The sequence below is a fragment of the Tauraco erythrolophus genome, chromosome 8, assembly GCF_009769465.1.
Source record: "Tauraco erythrolophus isolate bTauEry1 chromosome 8, bTauEry1.pri, whole genome shotgun sequence".
Lineage (NCBI taxonomy): Eukaryota > Metazoa > Chordata > Aves > Musophagiformes > Musophagidae > Tauraco > Tauraco erythrolophus.
This window is the reverse complement of record NC_141472.1, coordinates 35,683,952-35,711,431: the sequence shown is the minus strand read 5'-3', so window position 1 is coordinate 35,711,431 and position 27,480 is coordinate 35,683,952. Positions and strand designations below refer to the sequence as shown.

Genomic DNA, 27,480 nt, shown 5'->3' with positions numbered 1-27,480 from the left:
TCTTGTGCAACTATACCTATTAAAAAATGAGAGCCTGCCTTCTGTAACTCTGTGTCTCTATGTGCGTATACATGTATGCGTGCAGTGTATCTATACACTCTCACCCACATTTATATATATGTATGTATGTATGTATCTACCAAAAAACAGGTTTGGTTTAATCCATATAGACAGATCCTCTTTGTCAATGCAATTGCGATAAATAACTTTTAGGTTTTTATTGTCAGCTGCATTCCAGTAGCACTGAATGGCACCAATTGGGTTCAGAGCTGATATAACTGGAAAACTAGAACCATCCCATACTGAGAAATTTATAACCTACACCCGGGAAATAAACACTGATAAATAAATAAGATTATAAAAACAGGTTCAGAAAAGCATGAAACAATCAATAATGAAGTGTATAGATAGACCTGTTGACCTTGAAACTTGCAGTATTTTACAGAAAACATTTTCCCAGTGTTTTTGCTCAACTAGCATCAGATTGAAAAGAGCAGAACACAATCCGTCTGAAATACACGTGAATAGCCCATTCTATTTGCAGGCATTTTTTTCCTGTTTCTTTTGCAACTGTACGGGGTTTTTTTCACAAAAATAAAATATATGCCAGCTTGAGAATTGAATCTATTCAAACAAACTATGAATATATATTGGCTAAAATAAGGTTGGGTGGGGTTTTTTTTGTGGAAGTGCATCTATAATACATAGCTGATTAGAAAAAAAAAACGCACCAACTGTATGGTTTATACACAGTTAAAGCTGCACCAGAAGTTACGGAGCTAATCCTGAGGCCCTTATCTGAGTGAAGACTGCACTAGTAATGAGCTCCTCGTGGTTTAAGCAGTTTTCCCTTGTGCTTGACAAAGTCCCTATGGGGAAAGTCTCAGATTCCTGCAAGAGGGAGGGCTGGTAAATTGGGAAGTTTTTTTTTCCCCGAATCAGCAATGTGCTCGAGCCCAAAAACATAGCTTCTTGTTATTACGTTAGCGAAGTATATTCAGCCTGTAATTTGTAACGTGTTCCTTTGATATAAAAATGTGGATGCCAGTAGGAGAATGCACATGAAATTGGTCACAAGCTCGTGACTTTCAGTGGCTTTGGGGATGGCAGTTCTCTATTTGAGCTGGTTAGACTGTAGATCATCCTCCCAGGATTAAACCTACACTCCACTGAGTTGCAACCAGTAGACTGCCCTAAGCTGCAGGTGTTGGGCAGGGATGATAAAACACCGTCATTAAGTTTTCCTACCTCTAACATTAATGTATAGTTGTCAACTTGGGGTTATTCAGAGGTCTTCTCTGGTGTATCGTCAGAGCTTGACAATTACGGCAGCAGCGTGGCCCCCCTGTACTGCCACAGTTGTGCAAAATGCCTGTGGTGGGGTGGATGCTTGACAGTATCAAAGTTGATGGCAACATCACCATAGAACAGGTATTAAAACTCTCCTGCGGGGAGTTGCTTGTAAGAGTATGAGGTAAACTGCTTCAAGGAGACAGATGACACCACACCTACGTGCATACACACTCGTTTTCCAACAAAAAAAAAAAGCCTGACTGAATTGTTACAAAAGCAATTTGCCCAGAAAAATCCTTGGGGGACTCTAGACTGGTTTGAGCTATACAAGTTTCAATTCTTCCACCTGCTGTTTACCCGTGAGCACCTTTATTAGGATAGTTTTTCCTTCTTAGCTACCCTCAGCCTCATCTGTCTCAGTATACCACCTGTGTCCATCTCTAGAGACTCTCCCGAGTGAGGAGTTATTTCTAGCCTGGTAGATGGAGGACTGGCTCTACAGCCTCTCAGTTTTGGCAAGCACGTCCTTCACACTTACTTCTACACTGCTTGTGGATTTTTCCTTCAGCACTTCCTAAACACCAACAGATGTTAATCTCTCCACTCAAATAAGGTACTTCACAAAGGGAGTAATTGTTCTTCCCATTTTATACAGCAGGAAATATGTTGTGGATTTAGTGTTACATAGGAGGTCAATGGAAAACCCAAGTGCTCTGATGTGCCGTAACACAATGCCTGTAACACAAGTCTGTCTTTCTCTCTTCTGATTGGCTTTCTAATCTACTGTAATCTCCTTTTTTTCAAAACCTGTCATCATCCTTCCATCTTTTAGTGCAGCAAATAGAGCTGGCCTGGAAAATGACAATGCTTTCACCTCCAAAAACTGTCTTTCTTAAATCAGAATTTAAAGCAAAACGACAAATTCAGAAGAAGTAAAAAGAGCTGGAAAAGCAAAACAAAACAAAGAGGAAGAGACAGCTGAAGAAATTATCTTTTGAAGAGCTAAGGCAGAAAGCTTTGATTTGTCAGCAATCTACCTGTAAGATTTTTGTCAATAGTCTCCCTTGAGGCAGAGAATGAAATTGATAAAAGTCTTCAGTGGAAGCTGTCAGAGGCTGTGAATGGCATCACGCTATTTGTTTCAGGTATTTAAGATTCCCTAGGCTCATGCCATAATTAATTAAGAGAGACAACCTCCTCAGGATGACTCAAAACACATAAATTAAGCTCTGTTTCGGAACTGTTCTCAAAGGGAATCTTTTTTTTTTCAAAAAAAAAAAGAGGAGTCTGAACTCCTGATTTCAGAGGGCCTGTGCCTTCGTCTGCCATGGGGTCCTCAGGGACTTCAGCTTTTCTACATCACCCTTCTTAGCCCAATAGTGACTGCCTGCATGTAATTCAGACTCTTGTCTCACCGAGATAAAACTAAGTTTTCTCGTGCACGAATTCTGTGTTGGGGGTGGGGATGCAACATTTTCTTTTGCAAGTTTACACTAGTGGGAGTCCTCAGAGCAGGGCCAGCAATCTCAGCTATACTCCTGAGTATCCTGAATGTTTGGTCACCCCAGTTTCACATACCATTTTGTACATTTGCACAGTACTTACTAATGTGGAGAATTATTCTTGGTGCTTTTAGTTTCTCAGTGGCAAGTACAGTAAAAATATAGTATCTGACATTACCATGAAATAAGATTAGATTACGTTACACCTAGATTTGACTGTGATGCTCTTGGTCTTCCAGAGCTGACGTAGCGAAGGAGCTTCTTAAACAGATAAGTGAAATATGTGATAATTTTTCACCACCTCTGTACCTTTTCCATAGAAAATATAAGTGAATATTATCATTAATTCACTTCCCAGTCAACCTAAAGTTACTGTTTCTAAATGTCAAACTGCTGTATTTTAGGCACTGCCATTAAGTGCCTCTGTAATTTTTTTATTCTTCACTTCTAGCTAAAACATGGAGATTAAAAAAAAAAGCTCCTTCTAGGTGCAGGTCCTAAGAACAGGCAGCAGGCAGTCTCCACGCTTGGCTGGTACCATAGCCTAGCCTGTGTTCTTCCCAAGGGACACCAGTGGAGTTACTGCTGTGTTTGAAGGGAAGCATGTGTATGGGGCTTTCCAGGATCTGACCTACGTGGTCACTGGTGTTCGCATTCTTTGTTATTGACTGAAATACTGAGTACTAACAGCTCTGTACTTCCTCTGTTTTTCTTCTCTCCTCAAAACAGGGCCAGGCGTTCCAGTTGTTAGCGTGCACAGTACAAGTAATACTGCAAGTGAGTATTCTTTATGGAATAGGTATATTTTATTATCGTCCTTGATTGTTTTGGGGAGTGTGGGGGAGGAGAAAGGCAGTTACAAGTAAATCAAAACTAATAGATGTCTCATTCACATAAAGTCCTATTAATTACCTTTTAGCAACATTCACATCTGCAAATGATAAGGAAAGAAGTTAATCAAATGAGTAAAACTTTTCTAGGCTTTTCAGATATGTTTTATTCTAAGTGCATATCATTTATCTTCTATTTACACTTGAGTTAATTAGATGGCAGGTTGGTCTTCATCCATTTCACTTTCTATGCAAATTATGCTGCCATTATGATACACCTTCAGTATTTTTAGAGATGGTTTTAAAGTTACAATCCAATTATCTTGAAGTAAGGTACAGTCCTTGGACAATTGATCATAAAATCTGACCCACATACGATGAACTTAGTTCTGCTGTTACATTTCTCAAATCAGAGCAGCTCCACTGATGTTTTCTATGATGGCAAATCCAAGAATAAAGCCTTTTTAGGAGGGTATTCAATACCTCTAATTTTCACGTTTTACTCATTGCTTTCTCTATACTGCCACCAAATCTGTTGCTGTTTCCTGGATGCTTGAGGTGTTTTGTAATGGAAGACTGTCCTTCAGCAGCAGAATTTTCCTTAATTTAAGTACTTCTCTGGTGCAGTAGAGGTAACAACTCTGCTACCTACAACTCCACTGTGGGTCCACATAGCATGAAGGTGTGGATTAGAGGAAAGAAGACATCTTTCCATTCAAAAACACTAAACCAATCCTCATATATCCTCATTTCATTCATTAGATTATCCTCAGAATTTTTTCCAGAATCCAAAAGTCCTTTAGCTGTCTGCATCCCCTTTGTCATGGGCAAGCCACTATTCAGCCATAATCTGACCTAATCTTGCATGTTTGAAGTAGCATACTGATCAATAGTATCACACTATGAAGTGTTAATTTTTTTTTTTTTTGAATGTCACTGTTAGTATTTGCAAAGCTCAGTGCTGTAGCACGCCAAGGGGAGGGAGTTTTATCCAACTCGACAAGGGGTAGCTACTGCTCAAAGTAAATTCATTGACTTCTGTAGAGCTACTCAGTTCTGTGAAGGTAGACTTTTGCTCTTTATTAGTTGTATCTAAAATACTGTTGATAGTGAATTCTTGCAAAAGAGATTTACATACAGCATCGTAGAGGAAAACAAAGCAAGTCAGGATAGCGGGATGTTGTTTGTTGTAACAACAAGAAACCAAATAATAAGAGAGAGAATTTACCATTAATGTTTCAGTGCAAGATTAGATTATCCTCTTCAATTCATAAAAGAATGATTAAGGATTACTTCAATTATTTCATCCTCAGACTATAATTATACTATTTTGGTTGACTGCCCAGAACAAACATTCTCCTCAGATTATCAGTTTTGGCCATAAGTGGAAAGTTTATTGTTTAATTAAAAAAAAAAAAATCTACATTTTGGAAGCAAGATTGGTGTTTTGAGTAAAAAAGAAAGGAAGAAAAAAAAAACAGAACTAAAAAATCATTCTTTCATCTGCAAAAGGATTGCTTCAAATCTATCAGCAGCTTTGAACCAAACTGAAGTCTTGCTCTTGGTTGAAGTGCAGAAGACAGGGAAGGACATGCAGTGATAAGTAGAGCTGTGCTGGCTAAATATTGACTTCAAATATATAGCTTGAAAAGGATGCCTGCTTGAGGCTTAGGATGCTGCCCAGCAGACTAACCTTTCCTTGTAACAGCTGCTGTTAGTATTTGTCAGGGATACTGTATTCATGTTGTTTGTCAGCGGTTTCACTGTTAGTGCTTAACGAAAACAAAGCCTACTGAAGCCAGAAAAGGGAGTAGATGTATATGTTTTGAATTAAGCTGATTGCTCAGTTCCTGAATTGCAAAGCAGTTGCATTATAAAAAAGTAGTTACAGAAGGAATTCATTTACAGATTTATCATTGCAAATTTTTCCCTTTTTTTTCTTTTGAATCTTGTTTTATCTCTGTTGTGATGATTCTCCATACCTTTCAATTTGCGTTTTCTTCCTGTTTTCTACAGAGTTTTATATTCTGGAAAATAATGCTGTGTTGAAAGAAGCTGTTTTTAAGACAAAGAATTCCAGGACTGAAATTAAAATGCTTCACATTGAGGATTACGGTAAATTTGGCAAAATGTTATTTTACCAAACGAAAAGCTTTCTTACAATGTTACTATTTTTCATCTGTGTAACTACCAGCCTTTAATGTTTTGCTCTTTTCTTAAAAGAACTCCCTTTACAGTTGTCACTGCCAAAGGATTTCACGGATCGAAACCAGTATGCCCTTCTATTAATAATGTAAGTATCTGTGTAGAATCACTCAAAAGAATAAAAAAGTACTTCATAGAAAACATTTAACTCTATAATTTGAAAATGTTTTTTTACCTTGTGTAAGAAAATTACCTCATGGACTTGAGTTGATAAATCAAAAGGCTTGTTTTCAGGAAGGTTTTGTTACAGGTGCTGCCTTGGGGTTTTTTGAACTTGTCAAACCTAGCGCTGCTTCATTGTACTTTTATGTACGTGAGGAACTGGCCCTTCTGATGGTGTAGCTGTGAGTAGTTCTGCAGTCTTTCCTGGACCCATACTGATCCCTACCCACAGAGGATCTCATTCAGAGTACATGCTCCTTTTCATCCTTGATAGAAATGGGTAGAGCTTCTAAGAGGGGCTCACTTAAGATGCATAAAGCAAAACTGCTTTTAGGAATACTGGAAGGAAAAAAAAATATTTTTGAGCATCAGTGGCTGAAGGCATTATAGGCATGATCCAAAGTTTGTTGATGTTTGTAGAAAGCCTCTGTGGGAGGAAGGAGGTACTCCCTGGCAACCTGTTCTTTTAAAAAGAAATAGTGTGTGTGTTTCTTTCAGAGACAGTCAGCCTTTAAGTTGCATGCCTACAGAATGTATAGAAGAGAACAGAGTCACGAGTATACCTACAGCCTACCTAGGAAAACTGGTGTTGGCCAGCTCAGGGCATCATTCATTGCTCTCCACCTGAGCTCAGCATCAGATCTGCCATGGGTGTAGAGGGCTTTCCTGTACCTACAGATCTTCCAGTCTCGTTTGGAAGGAATTGATGTGAATTTCGCTAACACAGGTGTAGGAGTGCACTGCTAAATTCATGAAAACACCACATTAGCTGAGCTGCATCACCTGGAGTGAATCTCCCCTTAGTGACCGCAGAGATCCTTACTGCTGTATGTGAGGTCAAATTTACAAGCTTGAGCTGCTGAGTGATCCTAAATTCCTCAGATCAAATCTTAGCTAATAGAACAGAGAGGCATGAAACTGCTTATTTCAAAGTCCAGTTTGTGTTTAAAATGCAGGTTTTTCAGAGGTATTTATCTGCAGTTGTGGAGGCTCTCTGCTTTAAGTGCCTCCCGAACACATTTTTCTTCTCTTGTAGAGGCGCAGGACACATGGATTATTTTATCTTTGCAGTATTTGCTAACATGATCTTGAAGCATGATTATATTTTAAGCAGCTCTTTGGAGTGTGCCAAAGGCAAACTGACTCTGTGAATTGACACCAGCAGCATTGCAGGGAATTGCCAACACTTGTGCTTATTTTTTTTTCTGAGAGTAAGGAAACACTAAGGTGTTAGCAGTGTAACGCTTTCCTTTTTAAGTATCCTAGTAAATACATAATCTGCCATACACAGGTGTGGTAGAATAGGAGGTTATATACTCGTGTAGAACCTAGAGAAGACAGGAGGGAAAGATGAGAAACCTGGAGAAGGCCAAGGCCAAAAATGACAGTAAAAGGAAAAAAAAAGCTAAGGAAGTACTATTATGAAATGTCTTTAGATATCAAGAGTTGAAATAACTGCGAACAGTTTTGAGGTAAGGTCTGAATTTAAACTTACCAAAGTTGTCAGTACCCAGTGTGTGAATAATGTGACCAAGTCATAATGTATGAATATGTTTTATTTTTTTATTATGTGCATGTGGGATAAAAAGAAAATTCATCCACTTATGAATACAGATTGCGGTATCTACGTTTATGATATGGAGACTTTGCTTCTTTTGAGTCAAATCCTTACCTTTGCAAATACTGAATTCTCAATGTTAGCTGCAACAGGAGTTACTTTTAGAAAACCCTATAACCTAATGAAAGTATGAAACTGAAAATTTCAAATCTGTCCTAGCTCGTGTAATGTTATGTTGCATGTTTTGTGTTCCCCCTTCCCTACAAAAGAAAGAAGTTATATTTCTTCAGCAGCTTTTTACAGACTTTAAGCTAAGGTTGCCAGCAATCCCTTTTTGAGTTAAAGATGTCCCCAAGTGAGACATAAAGCTGAAAACTGTCACTGAAGTTATGGGAGGTTCCCTTGTGGCGTGATTATTTGAGCCTTTTGAGCCTAATAAATTCTGCCTAGCTCTTGAGAAAGAACAGTTGCAATTCTTTGTGTGTGCGGAGGGTAATTTGTTGACCCAACAACTCCAAATTGACATCGTAAAGTTTATTTCAATATCAGAAGTACTACTTTCAAAAAAAAAAAAAAAAAAAGTAGTATTCAGGTCCAAGAAGAATATGTAGCTTTTACAGGAAACACTGATTAGTTGTGTATCTGGTATCATTTCCCAGATATTTGACTTTCATGGGTCCCAGAGTGGTACTGTTGGGACTGATTGAGAAGCACTCTGTTCCTACTGCTGGAAGTGTTAGACAAGAATTGTATTAGTGGCTGATAACAAGCACTGCCTTTCATATTGTTCAGCTGCACCTGCTTTCTTGCTTACGTTCTCAGCCATGATAAAATTATCATTATTTAAAAATTATTATTTTATTCCAGCTATTGAAAGTTTGAGAAAGAATGCTTACCAATGTCCTTCGTAAGAATGTTTGTTTAATTGTATATCCGTTTTTTGGAAAGGAGATTCTATATAACATCTCGATCCAGGCAACATACACTTATATGAAGAGAAATAGATGTGGCAAAGTGGAGTATTAGGAGGTATGAAGTGGCTTTTGCTCTTCATCTCAGTGGCACTGCAATTTGACAAGGACTTAAGAAAAATTGAGGGAGGAAAGGAACATGAGGAAAAGAAAATGTGAGTTTAAACCTGAAATTCACCTAATATGTCTCTGCAGTCCAAATTAAATGCCTAGTTAAGTGTATATAAGCTTCTAAGCGCATATAGGCTTTGTCCCCTAAGCTGGAGGGTAAACATATAAGATCTGCCAGGCTCTGACTGGCTGTTTGGCTGCAGTCATTGCTTCAGAGTTTCTCCAAGCCCCTGGTGAAGATTCATCTTCCCTGTGTCTTACATTTTGCCAGGATATGGTTTGTCTGTGTGGTCTCGTCTGTGTCTGCAGAATTTTTGTGCCAGTGGCTGGTTTTGCTGGCTCAGAATAAAGTGGGTTTTTGATGGCTGAGATTCATAATTTTACTGGAAGTTTTTCGTCAGCAGCTACTACTTCTGTGTGGTGTTAATGTTTCTCTCTGGATTGATAGGTTTATAATTATGATAACAGAATTTGGAAATAGATAAAGGAGAGAAAGTTTGGTATTATTTGGTAATTTTTTTTCAAATCACTGAAAGCTAGTAGCCATTTCAAAGGTGCATGACTATCATAAGTCTCCTGTATTCATGCAAAGATGCCTTCAGGTAAATTTGAACTTTCACCACATGGCACTCAGATGTCTGAGTGTTAAGGCTGAATCCTGGAAGGGAGCCTGTACCAGTGGATTCTAGTCCTGGTGTGAAACTTGGCTGTGAACTCAGTACAGCTCCATGTAGACACAAGCTACATGTAGGCTACTTGTAGGACCAAGCCCTGAATATCCTGTAACCATCATCATAAGGATTTTGTGAAGATTCATCCGTTAGCAGTTGCAAAGCATGCTGCAGTGCTCAAAGAGAGGATTATTGTATTGCTGTGTTAGAATTTATGTCCATCTGGACTATGGAACAGATAGCACTAGCCGACATAACTGGTTTCTACATGAGTCCTGTTTTTCTTTCCGGAATTGTGATGCACAGGCCATAAAATGCTAAATAGATTATAACACTCTCCTTTCTTCCATTTGTTCTCCTAAACCACTAATACATTTCACACTCAGTTTCCTTCTGATATCATACAGTGTTGCTATAGATTAGAGAGGTGTACAGTAATTGCCTGAAAGAGTGATTATCATGTCTTTTCTATATAATTAAGATCAAAGTTTAAATTTTGGATCCTTGATTTTTTGCTCATTATGGTTCACCTTACTCATTAAAAAAGTTGGAAGATACACTCCTTGGTAACACACAGGAAATGATTAAGTAAAGACTCTGGCATTTAATCTGGGTAATAAAATGAGAGGTGATAATCATTCTTTATTTTTTTCTTGAACATAATTAACCTCATTCCTTCAAAATCTGTAGATAATGTATCTTAAATGTCAGCATTTATTATTTAACGCCATTTAAAATTGTCCAATATGTAATTGGATATTGTAAAACTGAATCAGTGGAGAGTTTGTTCTGATCTTTGAGGGGAAAAAAAAAAACAATGGGTATTCTCCGAAGTAACAGTATATTGTCTCCAAGAGGTTTCTGTTTGTTTATTTGTTTACTTGTTTTCTTATATTTTGGTATTAAAAGGGAATCACTTCACCTGTTATTGAAATGATGAAAGTTTTAGGCCTTGCACCGGCAATCAAACCTGTTTATGAGTCGAGTTAATACACTCTCTGGATTGATAGCAAGATAGGACAGTAGGATTGAAAGTGTAGATTTTTTTACAACTTCAGGAATGACTCATTAAAAGAGTAGGAGAAACGTAGAGAGGCGTAATGCATGCATTGGGAAATACTCAGGATCTGAGGTACGGTAACACTGCCTGTTAATAGCTGTCTTGCTTAGCTTTCGTTTGTTGTAAAGGATATTACTCATTTTAACGGGCAGCTGTTGCAAGTGAAGGAACAATGCTTGGCTACCTGCTGAAGTGTAAAAATATGTGGTGGATTCCACTACTTTGATTGCAGTATGCTTGCAAGGGGGACATCTCTGAAGGCCTTTTGTTTGACCAGTTCTTTCTCCATAAAACAGCTGCAAAGCTTACTTTTCTGGGGATCCCTAAGTCATGTGAAGTCACTGATTGCTTTGCAAGCCATCCATTTGATGCCTGTATTCATCCTGCCGCTGCCGAGCACGGCAGTATTTCACTGCTCTGTTGTGTTTCTGTTACATCGAAGTATTTGATGGAGAATCTTTTATTTTCTGCTCTTCTAGATTTTTCTTCCCCATTCTTTGAACTTTGTAACATTTCTCAAGGCCTACAGGGAGAATTTGTTTAGCTTAGGCTAGAAGAGGGATAGGCTGAACGCTCACTCCAGGTGTTTCATTTGCAGTAGTGGTCCTGGTGCTATGGGCAGTGATGGATCTGCTCACTCTCTTTGTCTTTGGTCTTGTCCCCACGAAAGGCTTGGGAGTCTTTGAGCGAAGATCCATCCTCTTTCAGCCTCCCCTACCCCCACTTCCCCCACAGCAGAACATATCTTACTCTGAATAAAATTCTCATTTAATCTTCCTTAGAAAAAGACAAGAGGAGATTTAAAACTTCACCTCCCGTTTCTTATGACACAGGACAGTGTTACATCTCTTGTTCTCAAAATTGTATTTTTAAAGTCTTCAGCCTCAAGGGTTCAGAAAGATATTTTTAGAATTACAATTTTATTTTCTGTCCTATGCTGTCTACTTCAGTCCTGTCTATCGCATGATTCTACCCTAGTAATGGAATTGCTTCTCGTGGTATGTTTTAATTTGTTTGGCCATATCTGCAGGGAGGAGTTGTAAACACAATATCTGGTTTTAGTTGCAGTCTGCTATATCTAAACAGGGTATATGCACAGAGAGAAAACATTTGGGATTTTTTTGTCCTTGATGTTTGAGGCTATTCAGGTGCCCTGATTTTTGACCAGTAATGATGGATCTCCTTGAAAGCTGATGCTTGTGAAAGAGATGCCCATGAAATCTGAAAATGAAGTGGATTTTCCTGTTACATCAGTTTTGCAAAATGATCTTCTTTTCCCACTCAGTTTCACCATAAGCGAAAGATGACTTTTCTCAGTGATATTTCTTTGCATAGATTTTATCCTCTGAGCTGTAGTCTTTCTCACTTATTTGCTGTCAAGTTACCTTTTCCTTATGCTGCATCGAATCCGCTATTTTGCAGAAATAGAAAGAGATGTACTGGAAATTAAGTAGTGATAATAGCAGTTATTTGCCATGTATCTTTTAAAATTATCTCCCCCTCCCTCCCCGCTTGGTCAGCCTTATAGCTTGCTAAAATTCCTATATAAAATCTTGCCACTTAGTTTTTAAATGGTGCAAAACCTGGAACAAGTTTTGCTGCAGTCATGATAGCAGAGCGGCAGAGGAGTATTGCTCAGAGTACAGCAGCAACAGCCTCTCTGGTAACACAATATTATTCCCTGTAGGCTGTAACTCAAGTCATGAACAGAGACTTTAGTTTAAGCTTTTGGTTATAGAATCTGAAAGAACAGATTCTTCTCTTTTCAGCAATATATGAACTTACGATGAGCTGCTGGTTTTCCAGACATCAGTCTGAGATGTATGTGACTGCCTTGCCAGAAGCATACAAATTACCCACTAAGGTCAATGATGCTGGTATATTATTGATGGCTTCTGTCTGTTTAAATGGTATCTCAATGGTGAACTTCAGCAGTATGCCCAAGTCGTCAGCAGTTGCGCTGTCACGGTGGACTCATAATCTGAGTGTAGCCACTGTCAAAGACACGCACTCGGCAGCTCTGAACCTTGAAAGTCAGGAGCAAAAATAAAAAAAGGACAATATAAGTGCTGTCACTTGCAAGGAAAAAATAAACGAATCAGGAAGAATTAGGCATAGTCTTCATTTAAATAATTCTGCTCTTGTTGTTTGCCTCTGGAGATGATGCTCCGTAAGGAAGCCTTGAGAGATTTTAAAGAGCCTGTAGCTTTGCATAGCCCTTTTGGTGCCAGCTTCGATTTTGTTGTAGTGCATTGGCTGGTCCATGTTTCCCTTAAGACGATCCATAGGCAGGCGGGAAGACTTCTGCATTTGTATTGCACCCAAGTATAAATGGCACGGACTTTCTTCCAGGCTTACTAGTGGGGTCAAGAAATAAATCTATGAATAGAGTACTACTGAACAGTAGTTAATTATAATTAGGCTGGAAGGTAGTGACGAGGATAAAACAAAAACTGACCTTTGAGACAGCTGTAATCTCAGGACAAACTTCACAAACCAGGCTGTGCATCTATTATTTCACCACAGTAACAAACTTGCTTTGTTACAGAGCCCTGAGGGTGATGTTCAAACTTGCATAAAGGATTAATATCTTGCAGAAGCCCCATTTAAAAGGTTAAAAGTGGAGTCTAAATGGTGCATAGAATATATGCTGTCTCTCTGTGGAGGACAGAAGTACACCTCAGATAATCAGTATCATTTTATAGTAGCAGCTGAAGAGTAAAGAGACCTTTTGATGCTAATGGGAATTTTGACATGTACCTCAATGGAAATGGCTTTAAATGCCTGTCAAAGGCTACTTATATGGACATTCTTGAAATAAATTAGCCACTGGAAAATTGCTTCCAAAAGCAATACGTCAAACAACCCGTCATGCAGGAGTGGAAGATGTATAGTGTTTAAAGTCTGAGCCTAAAAGTAGCCCAGCTATGCCCTCCAGAGAAGGAGCTTGGGAAAACATCACTCTCAGTTCTCGCCCATTGAGAATCTTGCTGAGGTTCTGTCTGTTCTTTTCTTAATAGACTAAATTATCTGAGGATGTCATCTTTCATTTAAAACCCTTTTTGGTTTTAAGCACTTTCTGGTGTAGAGAAAGGCTTACAAATGTAACCGTTCTTCCCCTATTCCCAAGCGTCTAGATATATAACATATGTGTGTGTGTGTATACATGTGGATATAACCTAGATATATAATGTGTAAAACAAATGCAAACACTGTATTTGGTTTTTTTCTTGTATTAGGTGGGAGGGAAGCAGGCTGACTCATGATGTTTTCACTTGTGTGGTGTGCATTAAACTGTTGGAAAGCCAAACAAGGGTATTTCTGAGATACTATCTTATTGTGGAAAGTTGGAAGAACTTTAAAAAAAGTAATTATAACTGGTGTGATGCTGCTACTATTGGAAGTAGTGGTAAAAGCTCTGTGAAAGCATCTGTGTCAATGTACAGTATTTCCAAAAACTTTGCCCTGTACAATAAGCAGAAATTGAGAGAATTGTTCTGCTCTTGCTCTTATTCTAAATAATAATGATAATATACTTCTGAATCATGTGTTTTCTGCAGAGCCTACATGACAATATTTCAAATTCATTGCTCTGCATTGTTAGCAGTTAGTGTAATCACAACTGAATTGGTTAAGCAAACAAAAAATACCCTTCCTTTCTTCTTATAAAGCCAAGTATAAACTTGATACACAAGATAACGGTGAATCAAGCATAACATGTTGTGACTACGTCTATAACCAAGTAATCTGGGTTTCAGTGCATGGTATAACAATTGCATAGGTAGGTCTGAAAGAATTCGAGACCATACATATACATCATATTCTTGCTTAATTATTAGAGTGGTTACCTTGAAGATAGTCTATGTTATCCACAGCCAAAAGCAGATACTAAATCAGCACAGTATTGTACATATAAGATAGCAGTTACGGTAGAAAATTTTTATCTCTCTTTTCTTCCCCCAGGTTTATATAAGTCTCTTTGGCAAAATAATAATTTCTGTCTTCATCTTTCTTTCACCTTAGACAGGATATTCCCACAGACACTGTCCAATCTAATTTCCATACAGCTAGCACAGGCACTTTTACGTTTTAATTTGCATTCAACTGGCAGATGCAGCCTGCATAGAAATATTTTGCTTTTTGTACAACTTCATGGTAGCCTGCTCTCTTATTCTGTGTTTATCTTGAGGGAAAAGTAATGACAAGCTTCCCTTTTAAAACTGACATTTTATTTTCCTTGGAAGGAAAATTGTATATTTGGCATCAATGGAAAATGCTTATTGTTCCTCTAGAAACTGCATTCTCCTGTTCTATTCCACCTTTCCTGCTGTAAACCACCTTTTTTTTTCAGTCATAAAATAAACTTATCACTCTTGCCTGCATCCACTTCTTGCTATGAATTTGGATGGAGAAAATATAATTTTCTCCAGTGTGTACTTTAGTCTTCTTTGTACCCTATTTCAAAAAATCCATTTGAGGATACAATAATGCAATTATTTTTGGTTTCTAAGATGACATCCTTCTTAATAGTATTATATATCCTTCAAAATCATAATCAGGGTGCTGAATGAATTTTCCTTTTTCTCTGTGTAGTATGACATAAGAAATTCAACATGAGCCTTCTCAGACCTGAGCTAGCCGTTAGTGATTATGGGTTGGGTTTTTTCACTTTGTTAACCTATAAGCAGCACTACGTGCTTTAGTTTTCTGTTTCTTTCTATAAAGCATATTCAGGTATTGGCAACACTGCAAAATAGTGGTTATAAAGTTAAAGAAATTATTTTGCTTACTACTACTGCAGGGATACCAGCACTAGCTAATGCGATAGTATTGATGGAAGTGACAATAATTCAACAGGGTTGCATAACCGACTGAACTCTGCCATCTAGGTTAAATAAAATATCGGAGAACGGCAAAGTGCATCACATTGTCAATAGTCTTCGTTTGTGTCTGGTGTGTTGGTATTTGCAGTGATGAAGCTCCAGGCAGCCAGTTGGTTACAGATAAGTTTCACATTGACTGGGACTCAGTGCTTGTCAACTCTGATAATGTCATCGTAGCTCGATTTGATGGCAGAGGGAGTGGATTTCAAGGCCTTAAGATTCTACAGGAGGTCCACCGATGCTTAGGATCAGTGGAAGTGAAGGACCAAATAGCAGCCGTAGAGTACGTATGTGCAAACTTTTCTTCTCTTTTACCCTGCTTCCACCTTGATGAACGAGCATTTTTAACTGAACCTGCCCAGAATGTTTTCTTTGTGTAGTGAATACAATGTATTGCATTAACAGTACAGTTAATGTTTATTTTAATGCAGTTGCAAATTTTGAAACAATAATCTTTTCAGTACAAACAGCAAATAAAATACCAAAGAAGTGTTTGCTTTTTGTGTTGGTGCTTCTCTTTGATAAAGCTGTCCTTCCGTGTGCAATCTAAATATGCCATCTGAACCAATTTATGTTTGTCTATGTTCCTTAGGAAAATTTCTTGCAGTGCACATGTTAATGTTTAATGCATTTGTGTTGCAATATTTTAGGCCTATATGATAAGATACTGCTCTCATTTCCACTGCAGAGTTGTAGAGTAATTGTACAAAGCAAATGGAATTATGATGGTGTAAATGAGAGCAAAATTGGGGCAAATACCCATTATTACCCATTATCATTCTTAGACTGGTATGAATCCAGCTGCAGAAAAGGGTCATTTCCATCTGTGAAGTAATCACACATGGCTTTGACAACACTCTTTACTTGAGGTGCACATGTCAAAATGACTAATACCAAGGTCTAGATGGACTTTTTCTAGGGGTTCTCAAGGAAAGATGGATTTTAAGCCAGATATTTTATATTTTTTTTCTTCTTTTGAAAGAGGTTGATGCTTCAACCATTGCATGAGTAGGCAACTGTCTCTAGTGTGACACACCTGGGCAGTAGGGCTCCTAGTGTTCATGTTGGTTGGGAATGGACTGCATTGAGCAGAGGAATTCAAGGTGACCCTTGCGAAAGGGCAGTCAGAAGCAGGCCATATACTGTGCTGTGAGAAAGGAGCGCTCTGCTTAGATACGAAGATGTTTTAGGCCAAATTACACCTGGCCTCTTTTTGAATGCACTGCATGGGAAGAAGGGAGGATGCCCTTGGCTGAGAGGAGGTACTGAGGCTGCTTTTGTCTCCTCAAAGGCAGTTGGATTTTGCCCTCAGGTTATTCTGTCTTTTCTGTATAAAATTCACCATTGCTGATTAATGGCCTTGATGAGAGAATTAATTATTTGGATAATTATCTAGATTCAAGAAGTTGCATTTATCTTACCTTCCTTTAACTGTCAAAAAACTAGGCACCTCATCAAAGCCAGTCATTTAAGCTCTAGTTGGTGGAAAATCGTGGCATTTCTGGAGGGTGATTCTCACCAGACAAAGAGAGATTTCCAACATGGGTGGGAAAGAACGGCTCTTTGAAGGTGTCTCTCTTCTCTCCTTTAACGGAAGAGCAGACGTAAATGGGCAATTTAGACAAGATACTCAAATATCTCAAGTTAGGTGAGATGAGCCCAACACCAACTTTTTGCCATATAGAGAAGGAATTAGAAAGCAAATCACATTTCCCAGTGCAATAATACTTTTATTGGTGTAATTTGTTCTTCTACCTGATCTGCACGCATGACAATTCCTTACTGTACAAATAATTTTCTTTACATACTAGATTCAACAACTAAAATTAACCATTTTACTTTAACAAAGTAAAAAAAGCTTTTTTTCTTTCAGATCACTGTTGAAGCAACCCTTCATTGATCCTAAAAGACTGAGTATATTTGGAAAGGTAATGTGTAAAAATAGAGGATGTATCACCATGACTCTTTAAGAAAATACTTCAAGAAGTATTTCCTGAATACTTCAAGTTCTTAAAGAAGTACTCTTTAAGAAAGTACTTCGTAAACAAACATATTTATCTATTTTCCTAAGACAATTTCAGTTATTAAAAGAGAGAGAAAACCTTCCGTAATTTACTGTATGTTCTGTGTATGAATTTTTTATCAAAATTGGTATTTGAGATCAATCAGATGATTGGTCTCAGATCAGATCAGATTATGGTACTGCGCTATTTGTGTTTCAGAACCTGCAGGAGAAAGTATTTATTACAAACCATCTGCTTGCTTTAGAAATTTTTAATATGGGCTTAGGTTTTGTGAAAGCTTGTTTCTTACACTTTTATGTTTGGGCCACAGTTAAATTGCCGACATCCTCCTAATACAACTTTCATATCTGAATGTTTTACTGACCCTTGAAGTTAGCTGAGTAACAACGCTGTGGTACTGTCAACAGCTTCCTTTTTGTGCCATCTAGAAATCTCACCTTTGCTGTTTTGTCAGCTGGCTTCACTGGGTGCCGTGTCGTTGCCCCTGGCATGAGACAGAACAGGGCTCAGGCTTAACCTTTAGTAACAAGCTAAATAGCATTTTACTGATGTCTATTAAAAAACAGCAATGAGAAACACCTCATAATTGCTGCTGCTTCTATGAACTAGCATGTGCAACCATTTTTTTGAAGTGTTTTCTTAAAAATGAAGATGTTTTGTGCCTTTGACCTCAAAGCAAAAACAAACTGTGATCAAGTACCTAGACAAACCCCGCAATCGTCAGTTGTAAGAGCAGCATGTGTTCCACTGTGAAACCCTTTAGTTCCCATCCCCACTCTGCTACTGACTTGCTGCCTGGCCTCGGGCAAGGTATTTAGCCTGCATGTCTCAGTCTGCCTGAACGCGAGATGAGGACAGGGATATTTACCTCCTGCATGGTAACGTTTCGAGGACTAGTTAATGTTTGTGACTGTTATTAGCATTCCACAGGAGTGTGACCTTCCTCAAAGATTTGAGTTCCTGCCACACTCCTTGAGCTAAAGAAACTCTCATTACAAGAGTTTCAGTAGCGTCAAAGTCAGCAGGGGTGATTCCATCCACCAGATGATTGTGACAAATATTTCTATTCCATTTTAGTGCCCGTTACCAATGTGTATATGCGTAGAAGCTTCTACATTTTTCTCTATCCTCTTCCCACAAATGACTGAAAATTTTATTTCTGAAATGAAATTACTAAGAACCCCAAATTGCTCACTTGTTTCTGACTTCAGAAATCTTTTCCATTGCTACTTGAAAATTTCCACTTGTTTTCTCTAGGAGATTCCCCGGTATCTTGTTTCCTGACGGTCTCGTGATGAGACAGTTGCCACTGAGCATATATGTAAACATAGTTTTACATATTTGCCAAAGGCTACTACCCCCAAATTTTTGTTTCTTTCACAAGGTATTATTAATGATGATGTTCTTGCATTTATTTTCTGAAAGAAAGATTGAGGAATGAAAACTGGAAATGTGAGAAAGCAAAGAGGAAAAACCCTTTCCAAGTTAATTCTCAGAATTGTTTTCTACTGTCAAACAAAAATTCGTAAAATTTAACAGTTGATTTTAGAATTAGGCGAAAAAACTCAACTATTTAACAGCTTCCTAGGGTTAATTGTGTTTTCCTCTACTTATTTTAGAGTCAATTAAAAATCTTAAAAACTCATATCCTTTTTACTATGTACAACCATGTGGTAGGAAAAAATATTTTTTTTCTTTCTATGCATTAAATTGGGCTTACTGATGGAAACAGAATATGTACTTTGCTTGAAAATAAGATGACTTTGGAATTGCTTAATGCTGATGTCATAAAGCTAGACTCAGGCACACTTTCAAAAAGCTCTGTAAGAGGTTTTAGAACTCCACAGAAATAAAATTCTTGTTGCAATCAGTAACGTAAACTAGGCACAAGAGTAATAAGACTGTCCAGAAGGGCACAGTGTGGAAAATACCTACTTCTGACTGCCAGGCAATCTGCCAATGCCGTCATGCTCATCTCTGTGAGGGGCGCAAGCCCAAGTGATGCACGATCCAAAGGCCTTTCTGAACTGTTAAACAGCAAATTGTGTATCCACGTGGTTTGCATTTTGATTCATGGAAGTAGAAAGAGAGCTTGAAAATAACTGGTAACTTCATAGCCAACCAGCTTCTTGAAAATACAGCAATTAGGTGGTAACCATAGAAATCCAGCTGATGAGTGAGGCACCTTATATCCTTGCTTTAGGACTTCGGGACTATTTTCTGCATTGTCATTATGAAGTGCTTCTAAAAATGTGATCTCACTGTGTAATGTTTCTGTCCTGGAAAGCCTGGCTGGAAGCAAGGGCACAAGCACAAAAGAAAGAAATTCCCAGGAGAACTAAACCAAGCTCTTAACGAATACACGGCATAAATAATAAATAACCTGGCAATAGCTATCCTAGGATTAAAATTGTGCTGTGGAGCTACTGGGAAAGACACAAACAGAATATTAAACAAAAGTGAAAGTAGAGAACCCAGAGGCAGAGCAAAGTTGCTATTCTCTTAAACTCTTTGAATTATACAAGTTACCAGTGCCCACTCAGAAATTCTTTCTTAGGTGAAATCTACTTCTGCACATGGACAATTCTGAGAGGCTCTGAGCCTCCTGGGCTGGAATTTCTGAGGGACAGGGATAACTCAGTTTCTCACTCTCCCTTGAAAATACAGCTTTTATTCTGTATTTCCTTTAGTGTGTCCGTTCTCATTTACTATAGGTTGATTCCAAAGAACACTCCTCTTTGCTTATTTTTCTTAAATAAGGTTAAGGGATTTTCAAATATTCCCTTTCTTCCACCGAAATCATCTATTCATTAAATATTTAGACATGAAGAACAGGAGCAGGCAGGATTCAAAAAGGTCCGTGAGAAAGAGCATTTGGCACACAATATTCTGTTTTGGGATTGGCTGGCGTTTTACATTTTTCTTTTCCCTGTCATGAGATAATTTCTTCTTCCTGAAGTGTGTTGTGCCAAACACAAAACAACAACAACAACAAAATATCTGCAAAAATCAATTTTCCAACACTGATGAAGGGGAAACGAAGATGGCAAATAAAGAAATTTGAAGAGCCTATAATATATGAGAAAATCATTGATCCCAGACTCCACAATTCAGAATTTCATTTTCTGCGAGTCTAGAATGATTATAGGTGTATAGATATGGATTGCCGGTGTCATTCCAAGGAAATCTGTGGTCTCAGGTTAAAGCTTTCATGTTTTCGTGCAAAGCGAGACTTTCATGGCTCTCTATTGTGTCACAACTCTTCCCAGGGAGGCACATTATAGACTTTACAGGGGAGATGATGAAGAGATGTGCCATAAGGACAGATAAATGTGGTGAGACGAGGAGAGGGCTCCTCTGCTTCTGCCCCATCTCTCTCAGCTTCTTCATGCCGTCTGTGCTCCCTTCTTTTTAACACAGCTGCCAGAAAGTGCATCCAGAGATTAGCTTAATATTGAGCAGTGTGGCTTCATAGAGCTTTTGTTTCTGCAAAACAGTGCAGGATCTGTGCCTCTCTGAGGGATGTTTGACAATGCTGTAGCAGAAACCTCTTTAATAGCAATAGGATTCAATCTGTGAAGGTTCAAGTGTCAGGGGTGACATACTGCAGTCAGTTCACAGGTTTCCTTCATTCTCGTACTCTCTGTCCTGTCAGCAAAACACTCAGTGTATCCTGGTAGTTAACAAATACCTACATTAAATGTACTAAAAACTGAGTACAAATCTTCCTGTATAGGCTGTGTTCCCAAAAGATGTACCTTTGTTTTCTCTGTTGGGTTGTTGGTTTTTTTTCTCTGTAATTTTCAAATCTTTTACTAACTATAGACTAGTCTGCCACGATGGAATTATGGAGTTTAAACTGAAATATAATCATTGTTATTAATTGCATGGTTTAAAGATCACAACCGGGACATACGAGAGCTTTATTCACTCTTAACTGTAGGTTCGCATTTCCTTTAAAAGCAATTCTTACAGATATAAATAAATACTGTAAAATTATACCATCAGATTAGCACAATGGCCTTTAACTTTATTGTTGCTAGAAAGAAATTAATAAACAAAAATCTCGGTATCATTTCCATTGTTAGGGATATGGTGGCTACATTACATCAATGATCCTGAAATCCAGTGAACGGCTCTTCAAGTGTGGAGCTGTGGTGGCACCAATTACAGATATGAAGTTGTATGGTGAGTGTTCCCTGCGCTGCATTTGTGTGATGGTCTATTCAAAGTATCTTTTATCAATGGAGCTACCGTTCATTTTAAATAAGGGCAGATAACATACCCTTATCAACGAGGTGTCACCTCACTGTCTCATTCTCTTCTTTGAATGAAAAGGCTTCTAACACTGGAACAGTTTATGAAAACATACAACAAATACATTATTATTAATACCACTGATTTTTGCAAAGGAGTTGTGTTTCCCATTTCACACTTCCCACTGAAATTCAGTCAGGTACCTTGTTTCCTAAGAATCTTTTAGGTATATCACCCTGAATCAAGACTTCTCATAGGAATTAATTTTTTGAGGTTAGTGGTAAATTCCTTACAATATCAACCATGTCATCGTTCAATCACAGGATATTTGGTTGTGTATGTGAAGTATTGGGCACAGGCTATGGACTGTGGTCTGTGAAACACAGGAAATCAGGATTTTTTTTTCAAAATTATTTTAAATGATACATTCTGGTTTTAGATTAACATCTCTGTTGACTTAATGGCTTAAATAGCTTGTCCTGACTCTAGGTCAGAACTGATGATTTTAAAATAGATTTAATTTTGATGAATTCACCGGTGTTCGGTTTTACTTTTCACAGCATCAGCTTTTTCAGAAAGATACCTTGGTATTCCATCAAAAGAGGAAAATACCTATCAGGTAAGTTAGCATAAATAAGTAACTTAAAATGACAGCTTTACTCTTAAAATGCAACTCAGTTACACCTTTGTGTGTGTTTGTTTGCCAGGCATCCAGCGTATTACACAATCTTCACGGTTTAAAAGAAGCGAATTTGCTAATAGTTCATGGGACAGCTGATGGTAAGTATTTACAGATGCAATTACATTCGAAGTCAAAGTTTTTATTAGGCAGGCATTCACAGACAGATTAGGCACTCAACTAGCAAGTACATTTTTAGTTTCATTATCCCTCCAGTAGGATTTTTTATTTTATGCCAGTTGTCACTTCCAACTCTAAACTGATGACACTTTTCTTTGCTGAATATTTGTACCTTTTAGGTGCTGTATGTTTTAATTTGTTTAAATCTTGTGGACCACTGTCTTGCTAGTGAAAGGTGTTGTATGAATTATTAATAGAACAACATGCATTTTTAATGGTATTTTAAATTTATAGAGATTCTACAATTGAAGAAAGAATTATCAGTACAGTTGGTGAAGTACGGCACCAAATGGGAAGTTAAACTTCTCAGCTAATTAATTACAAGGTAGTGCCAAACCATCTGAAGCTGAAGCTATAGGGAACCTTTTAATAGCACCGATACTTTTAAGAGTAGTTTAAGATGGAGAATGAGTAAAACAGAGTAAGTTCTAGCATTTTAAATGGAATCATAAGATGTGTCAATCAAGAGATAATTTGTAATTACAGATGTAAATTTAACTGCAATACACTTTTCTGAACTTTCTTAACTGCTGTAGATCTAAAAAAGGATCTTTGATGCAGGCACAAATTACAGTGCTGCAACATGCTCCTCTGTACAGATTCATGTCCATACTTCTTGCCCTGGAATTTTCCTGGTGAATGTGGGATAATACAAGGTTTCTTACTCCTCAGTCTGGAGGGATAAGTGACAAGGGCCGAGGTGCGAGTGCCTGCACGCACAGTTGGCACAGTGAGGATGGCACCTGCCAGCCTGTCACCCTGCTGTAACCTGTCACACCCGTGTTGTGAATCCCAAGTGCAATCAGAGGAGCGCAAACACTGTCCAGTGTTTCTTCCCAGAGCAGGAGAGAGAGGGACAGAGGAGATATACTGGGTGACTGAGCAGGCATGAGGGTCTCAGTCTTTGCTGATTGTAAAAGGCAGCAGCAATTTCTACCCCTCTGAACTTGGTGCTAGAGGGAATTGAGACTGTGATAGATGTCTGAGCAGTACAGTGTGTTCCAGGCTAGGGCTGGTTCCCTGCTGCCCTTGCTTAATATCACATGTAGTGACACTGCCCAGCCCACTGGCAGCCTAAGCTCTGCAGTTAGGAAATGGTTATAAAGTTGCCTGGTTTTACCACATGGAGATTAATTTACTGATACCTTGCAGAAAGTCCATTACCTAAAGAAGTGTGGGCTGTAATAACCCTGTGCCAGTGGTAGAAAATCCGATGTGCTTCCCTGTAACACAATTATAAACTGTCACAATGTTCAAACAGACTGGTTTTACACACCTTTAAACTATCGCAGTGTGTGTAAATCAAGGGTAGAGAATCAGAGTGCCTGGAAAGTGTGGCTTCCCTTGGGGCTTCCAGGTCCTTCTCCAAAACCTCCGCTGTTGCACCCTGCGTTGCTGTTACTGGTGGGGCTGTGTGCTTCTGACCAGAAAGACAGTCAACTTCAGATCCAGTAATTACAAGAGATTTGAAACATTTTTAGTCCAAACTGTTCAACTGATAAGCATTTCATATTAGCTTAGCTTTTTCTAATAGTATTCAAATGTTGTTATCTTGCAGCTAAAGTCCACTTCCAGCATTCAGCGGAATTAATTAAACATCTAATAAAAGCTGGAGTTAATTACACTATGCAGGTATGTGCAGCTGTGACATTTCCTACAAACATTGTTCAGCGTTTAACCTCATATTGCTATTTCTTCCCTGAGAAGGACCCTCCCTACCACAATGCCCCAGTACTACCTCAGTTGGCAGTTAGAACTCCATTTAATCCCATTTTCATTACTGTTAGCATCGATGTCAAGAACTATATCTTCGTGTCGTTCTTCTGGTCTCTTTCTCTTCTCTCCCATCTTTCTTTTTTCCACCCATTTATCCTGCTATACAAAGTGCTTTAGAGTCCATATGTACTCTTTGTAATATGGAGATATCACAACTTTAATCCCTTCCTACCTAAAAAGTATTGGGTCACATGAAACTCATTTCCCTTAACCTCGTTTTCAACATTTAAATTTATTAAAAGGCAGTTAAAAGGCAAGAGTGCCGTTCCCTCTCTCCATAGCTGTACAGAGAGTGAGGGTGCTGTGGGGGACAGGCTGGGAAGAGCAGGAAAGGGCATCCTGCTGACGTAGACTTGCTCGTGACCCACCACGGAGTACATGGATGTTTCTGGCTGAGGGTTCTGGTTGCACTAAACCTTCTTGAACATCTTAGACAATGTGGTTCTGGGTCACTCCTCCAATATCTCTGATGTTACACATTGCAAACCTCGACCTTACTGAACTTCAGGTAAACCTGTATTTTCCACTGAAACATGTGAGATCACGTTAGGGAGGAGGTGGTAGAAGGAGGTTAGCATTACTTAGGAATGGAAGAGGACTTTATGTCTGAAATCTGAGTGGGGCAGGATCTGTTCTTGCTGTCCCTATGGTTTCAGCTGGGGTCATGTGAAGGCCTATGAAGAGAGGAAGAAGCAGGAATGACAGAGGTCTTTCAGTAGAGCCCCGTTGAGCCGTTCTTATGCAACCTTGTGATAACCTGAGTTTGAGGAAGCAGCTGAAGCTTAATGCCTCAGGCCACCACAAGACTCTTGTCCTATATCCTGTGGCTTGGATTTCTTCATTGAGCCTGGAAATTTTTGTTCAGCCTCACTTAGAAGAAATTTCCAGTGGAATTTGAATTAAGAGAGAAAAATGCCCACATCGATCCTAGGAGAGAGAGATTATGGCTTTTAAATAAGATAGGAAGATAGTTAAAAATATGAATTAGAAAGTTTTTCACTGACCACTTAGAAGCTGGGATATTGAGAGATCCCTAAAAGCATGAGGTAATTAATCCTCATTGATGTTAATGGGATTTGGATGCCTAGATGCTATTGCAAGTGCCAGCTAAGTAAACTGTTGCAAGCACCATGAGTGAGAATATAAATTTTTTCACTTCTGCAGATCCCACTGCAGTGGTTGTTTTATGTAAGTTCAAACTCCAAGAGAATGAGTTTTACTTTGAGTTTTATTAGTTTTTCTTGATGCCATAGAACTAATGTTATCATCCCGTTGTCATCTAAAACATTTTGAAGATCAGAGAAAGAAAATTAGAGCCTTAAATATTTGAAAAGCCTTTTAAAAACTATTTACTTTTTTCTTTTCTCCTCTGCTAGATCTACCCAGATGAAGGTCATAACATTGCTTCTGAGAAAAGCAAATATCACCTTTACAGCACAATCCTTGGCTTTTTTAGTGCTTGTTTAAAGGAGGAGACACCAATTTTACCACAGGAACCTGAAGAGGATGAATAAGGAAGCCTATTTGTGTAGTACTGAAGGGGACTTACTTTGCGGCTCAATAAAACCTTAAATAAAAGTGACTGTAAGATTGCAGATTCTGCAGAAGCTCAAGGGCAGCTAAAGGATATCACAGTGGAACAGCACATTTACAGACAATGAGCTAATAAACTGGAATTCGACTACAAAGTCCAAACATATTACCAAGGGACAAAACCTTTACCTTTGTGGAAGGTCAACGGTTGGTTACAGTTTCCTGGAAGAACTTAGTTTTGCATAAGTGTAGGGTTAGTGCATGTTTGTTATGTTAAGCCTCACTGTTGGTTCTGTAAGTGGTTGCTCGTTTTTTAATTTAAATGCACATCTTTATTCATCTTCGCATAATGCACAACCTATCATAAGTATTATGGCCACTAATATTTTAAAAGGTGAGCTGCAACCTAACACTTTACTGTAACGTTACAATAAGTGCAATTCTTTCGCTGTCTATTACACATAAGAAACCACAGAGATAATAAAGGGCACGATATTTTCTCTAGTTTCTGCTCAAAGGGGATATATTGTCTAGTGAGTCATATAACATTGATATTGAAAATGATTTTTTTCCCAATTTCAGCATTTACGATTATTACTCTACCTACTAGTAACCAATAAGGGACTTTTTGGTAGTGTACTCTTGGTCTTTGTGTATATACCCAGGACTCCCTAAGCAGAAAATCTTCCTGAGCTTGAAGAATTTTTTCCAAGACATAATTAACAGCTGTACTTAAAACAATATCTGCAATTGAAATCTTTCCCCAGTACAAAATGTATCTATCGTTTCCTTAAAATATGTTTGGGTTGTGTTTTGGTATTGTTTATAGTAGTTAATAGTTTGCTGGTTACACTCTAATTTTAGAATATGCTACTTTGTCACATGTAAATTAGATACATAAATATTATAGTTTCAGATAAAGAAAATTTATTAACGATGTATAATGCCACTGAGTAATACTTTACTCCTCAAATGAAGACATATTTTGTATAGTGCATCTTCCTTTTCTTCCATCTGGTCTCAGTTGTAATTCTAATGTTCATCAAGGTGGCCACATAGCTGGAACACTCGATTAGTTTTTATTCCAGGGATGCTCATTAAGTCTCTCGCAACAGGATTTAGATTCAGCAGCACCACAAAGAAATGAAGTGTTTTTCATTCAAGGCAAAGGAAGCTCCTGACAAGTTAAATTTTATTATTTATTCAGAGGGCGAGCCCCTCATACATCCATTTATTTGCCAAGGTGAATTACAGCAATAGAAATTGAAACTATGAAATAAACAGGGCAGCCAGTTTGGGTTTGCAGAATATTAACTCTGATCACTGAAATCAAGTACAATGTTGACTTAATTTAAGGTATTTTCCTGAAGGTATGTGACTACTCTTGACAGATGCTGTGCCACTTACATGAGAATAGCTGTGGTTTTTTTCTTTCTGGATATATTCCAAATACTTTCCTACCCAATTAAGGTTTCATTTCTTGCAAGATTAAAAAGACAGTAATTTTTTGAAGGTGACTTATACTATTTAAGATGCAAAGTTCTGCATATTTTATGAAGAATGGGAATTGTTTTTAATGTAATCAAAAATCACCTGAAGCTTTTTACTCATTACTTTCTTCTGGAATATTTTCTTTCATGGTTAGCATTTTTTTATGATGCAAATAATTAATTTGTCTGAAAGGTGTGGTTTTATGGAACACTGGAAAGTCTCTGTCTTTTAATGTTTAGTATTTATCTTGTTTTATTAGCAATGTTTAACTATTTTTCGATTAGTTTAATACAA

The 27,480-nt window shown here is 38.1% G+C and overlaps 1 protein-coding gene across 1 annotated transcript in view; it reads left to right on the top strand.

Moving 5' to 3' along the window:
* The window catches only part of DPP10 (dipeptidyl peptidase like 10), a 435,193-nt gene extending 408,972 nt beyond the window's left edge, over window positions 1–26,221 (top strand). The window contains exons 17-26 of the mRNA XM_086616020.1: window positions 3,525–3,572; window positions 5,642–5,740; window positions 5,849–5,918; window positions 15,335–15,529; window positions 17,120–17,174; window positions 21,359–21,458; window positions 22,088–22,146; window positions 22,235–22,307; window positions 23,945–24,018; window positions 25,539–26,221. Of these exons, the coding sequence (XP_086472146.1) occupies window positions 3,525–3,572; window positions 5,642–5,740; window positions 5,849–5,918; window positions 15,335–15,529; window positions 17,120–17,174; window positions 21,359–21,458; window positions 22,088–22,146; window positions 22,235–22,307; window positions 23,945–24,018; window positions 25,539–25,676 (911 nt within the window). The 3' untranslated portion in view covers window positions 25,677–26,221. The remainder of the gene's footprint in view (window positions 1–3,524; window positions 3,573–5,641; window positions 5,741–5,848; window positions 5,919–15,334; window positions 15,530–17,119; window positions 17,175–21,358; window positions 21,459–22,087; window positions 22,147–22,234; window positions 22,308–23,944; window positions 24,019–25,538) is intronic.
* The last annotated feature ends 1,259 nt before the right edge of the window (window positions 26,222–27,480 follow it).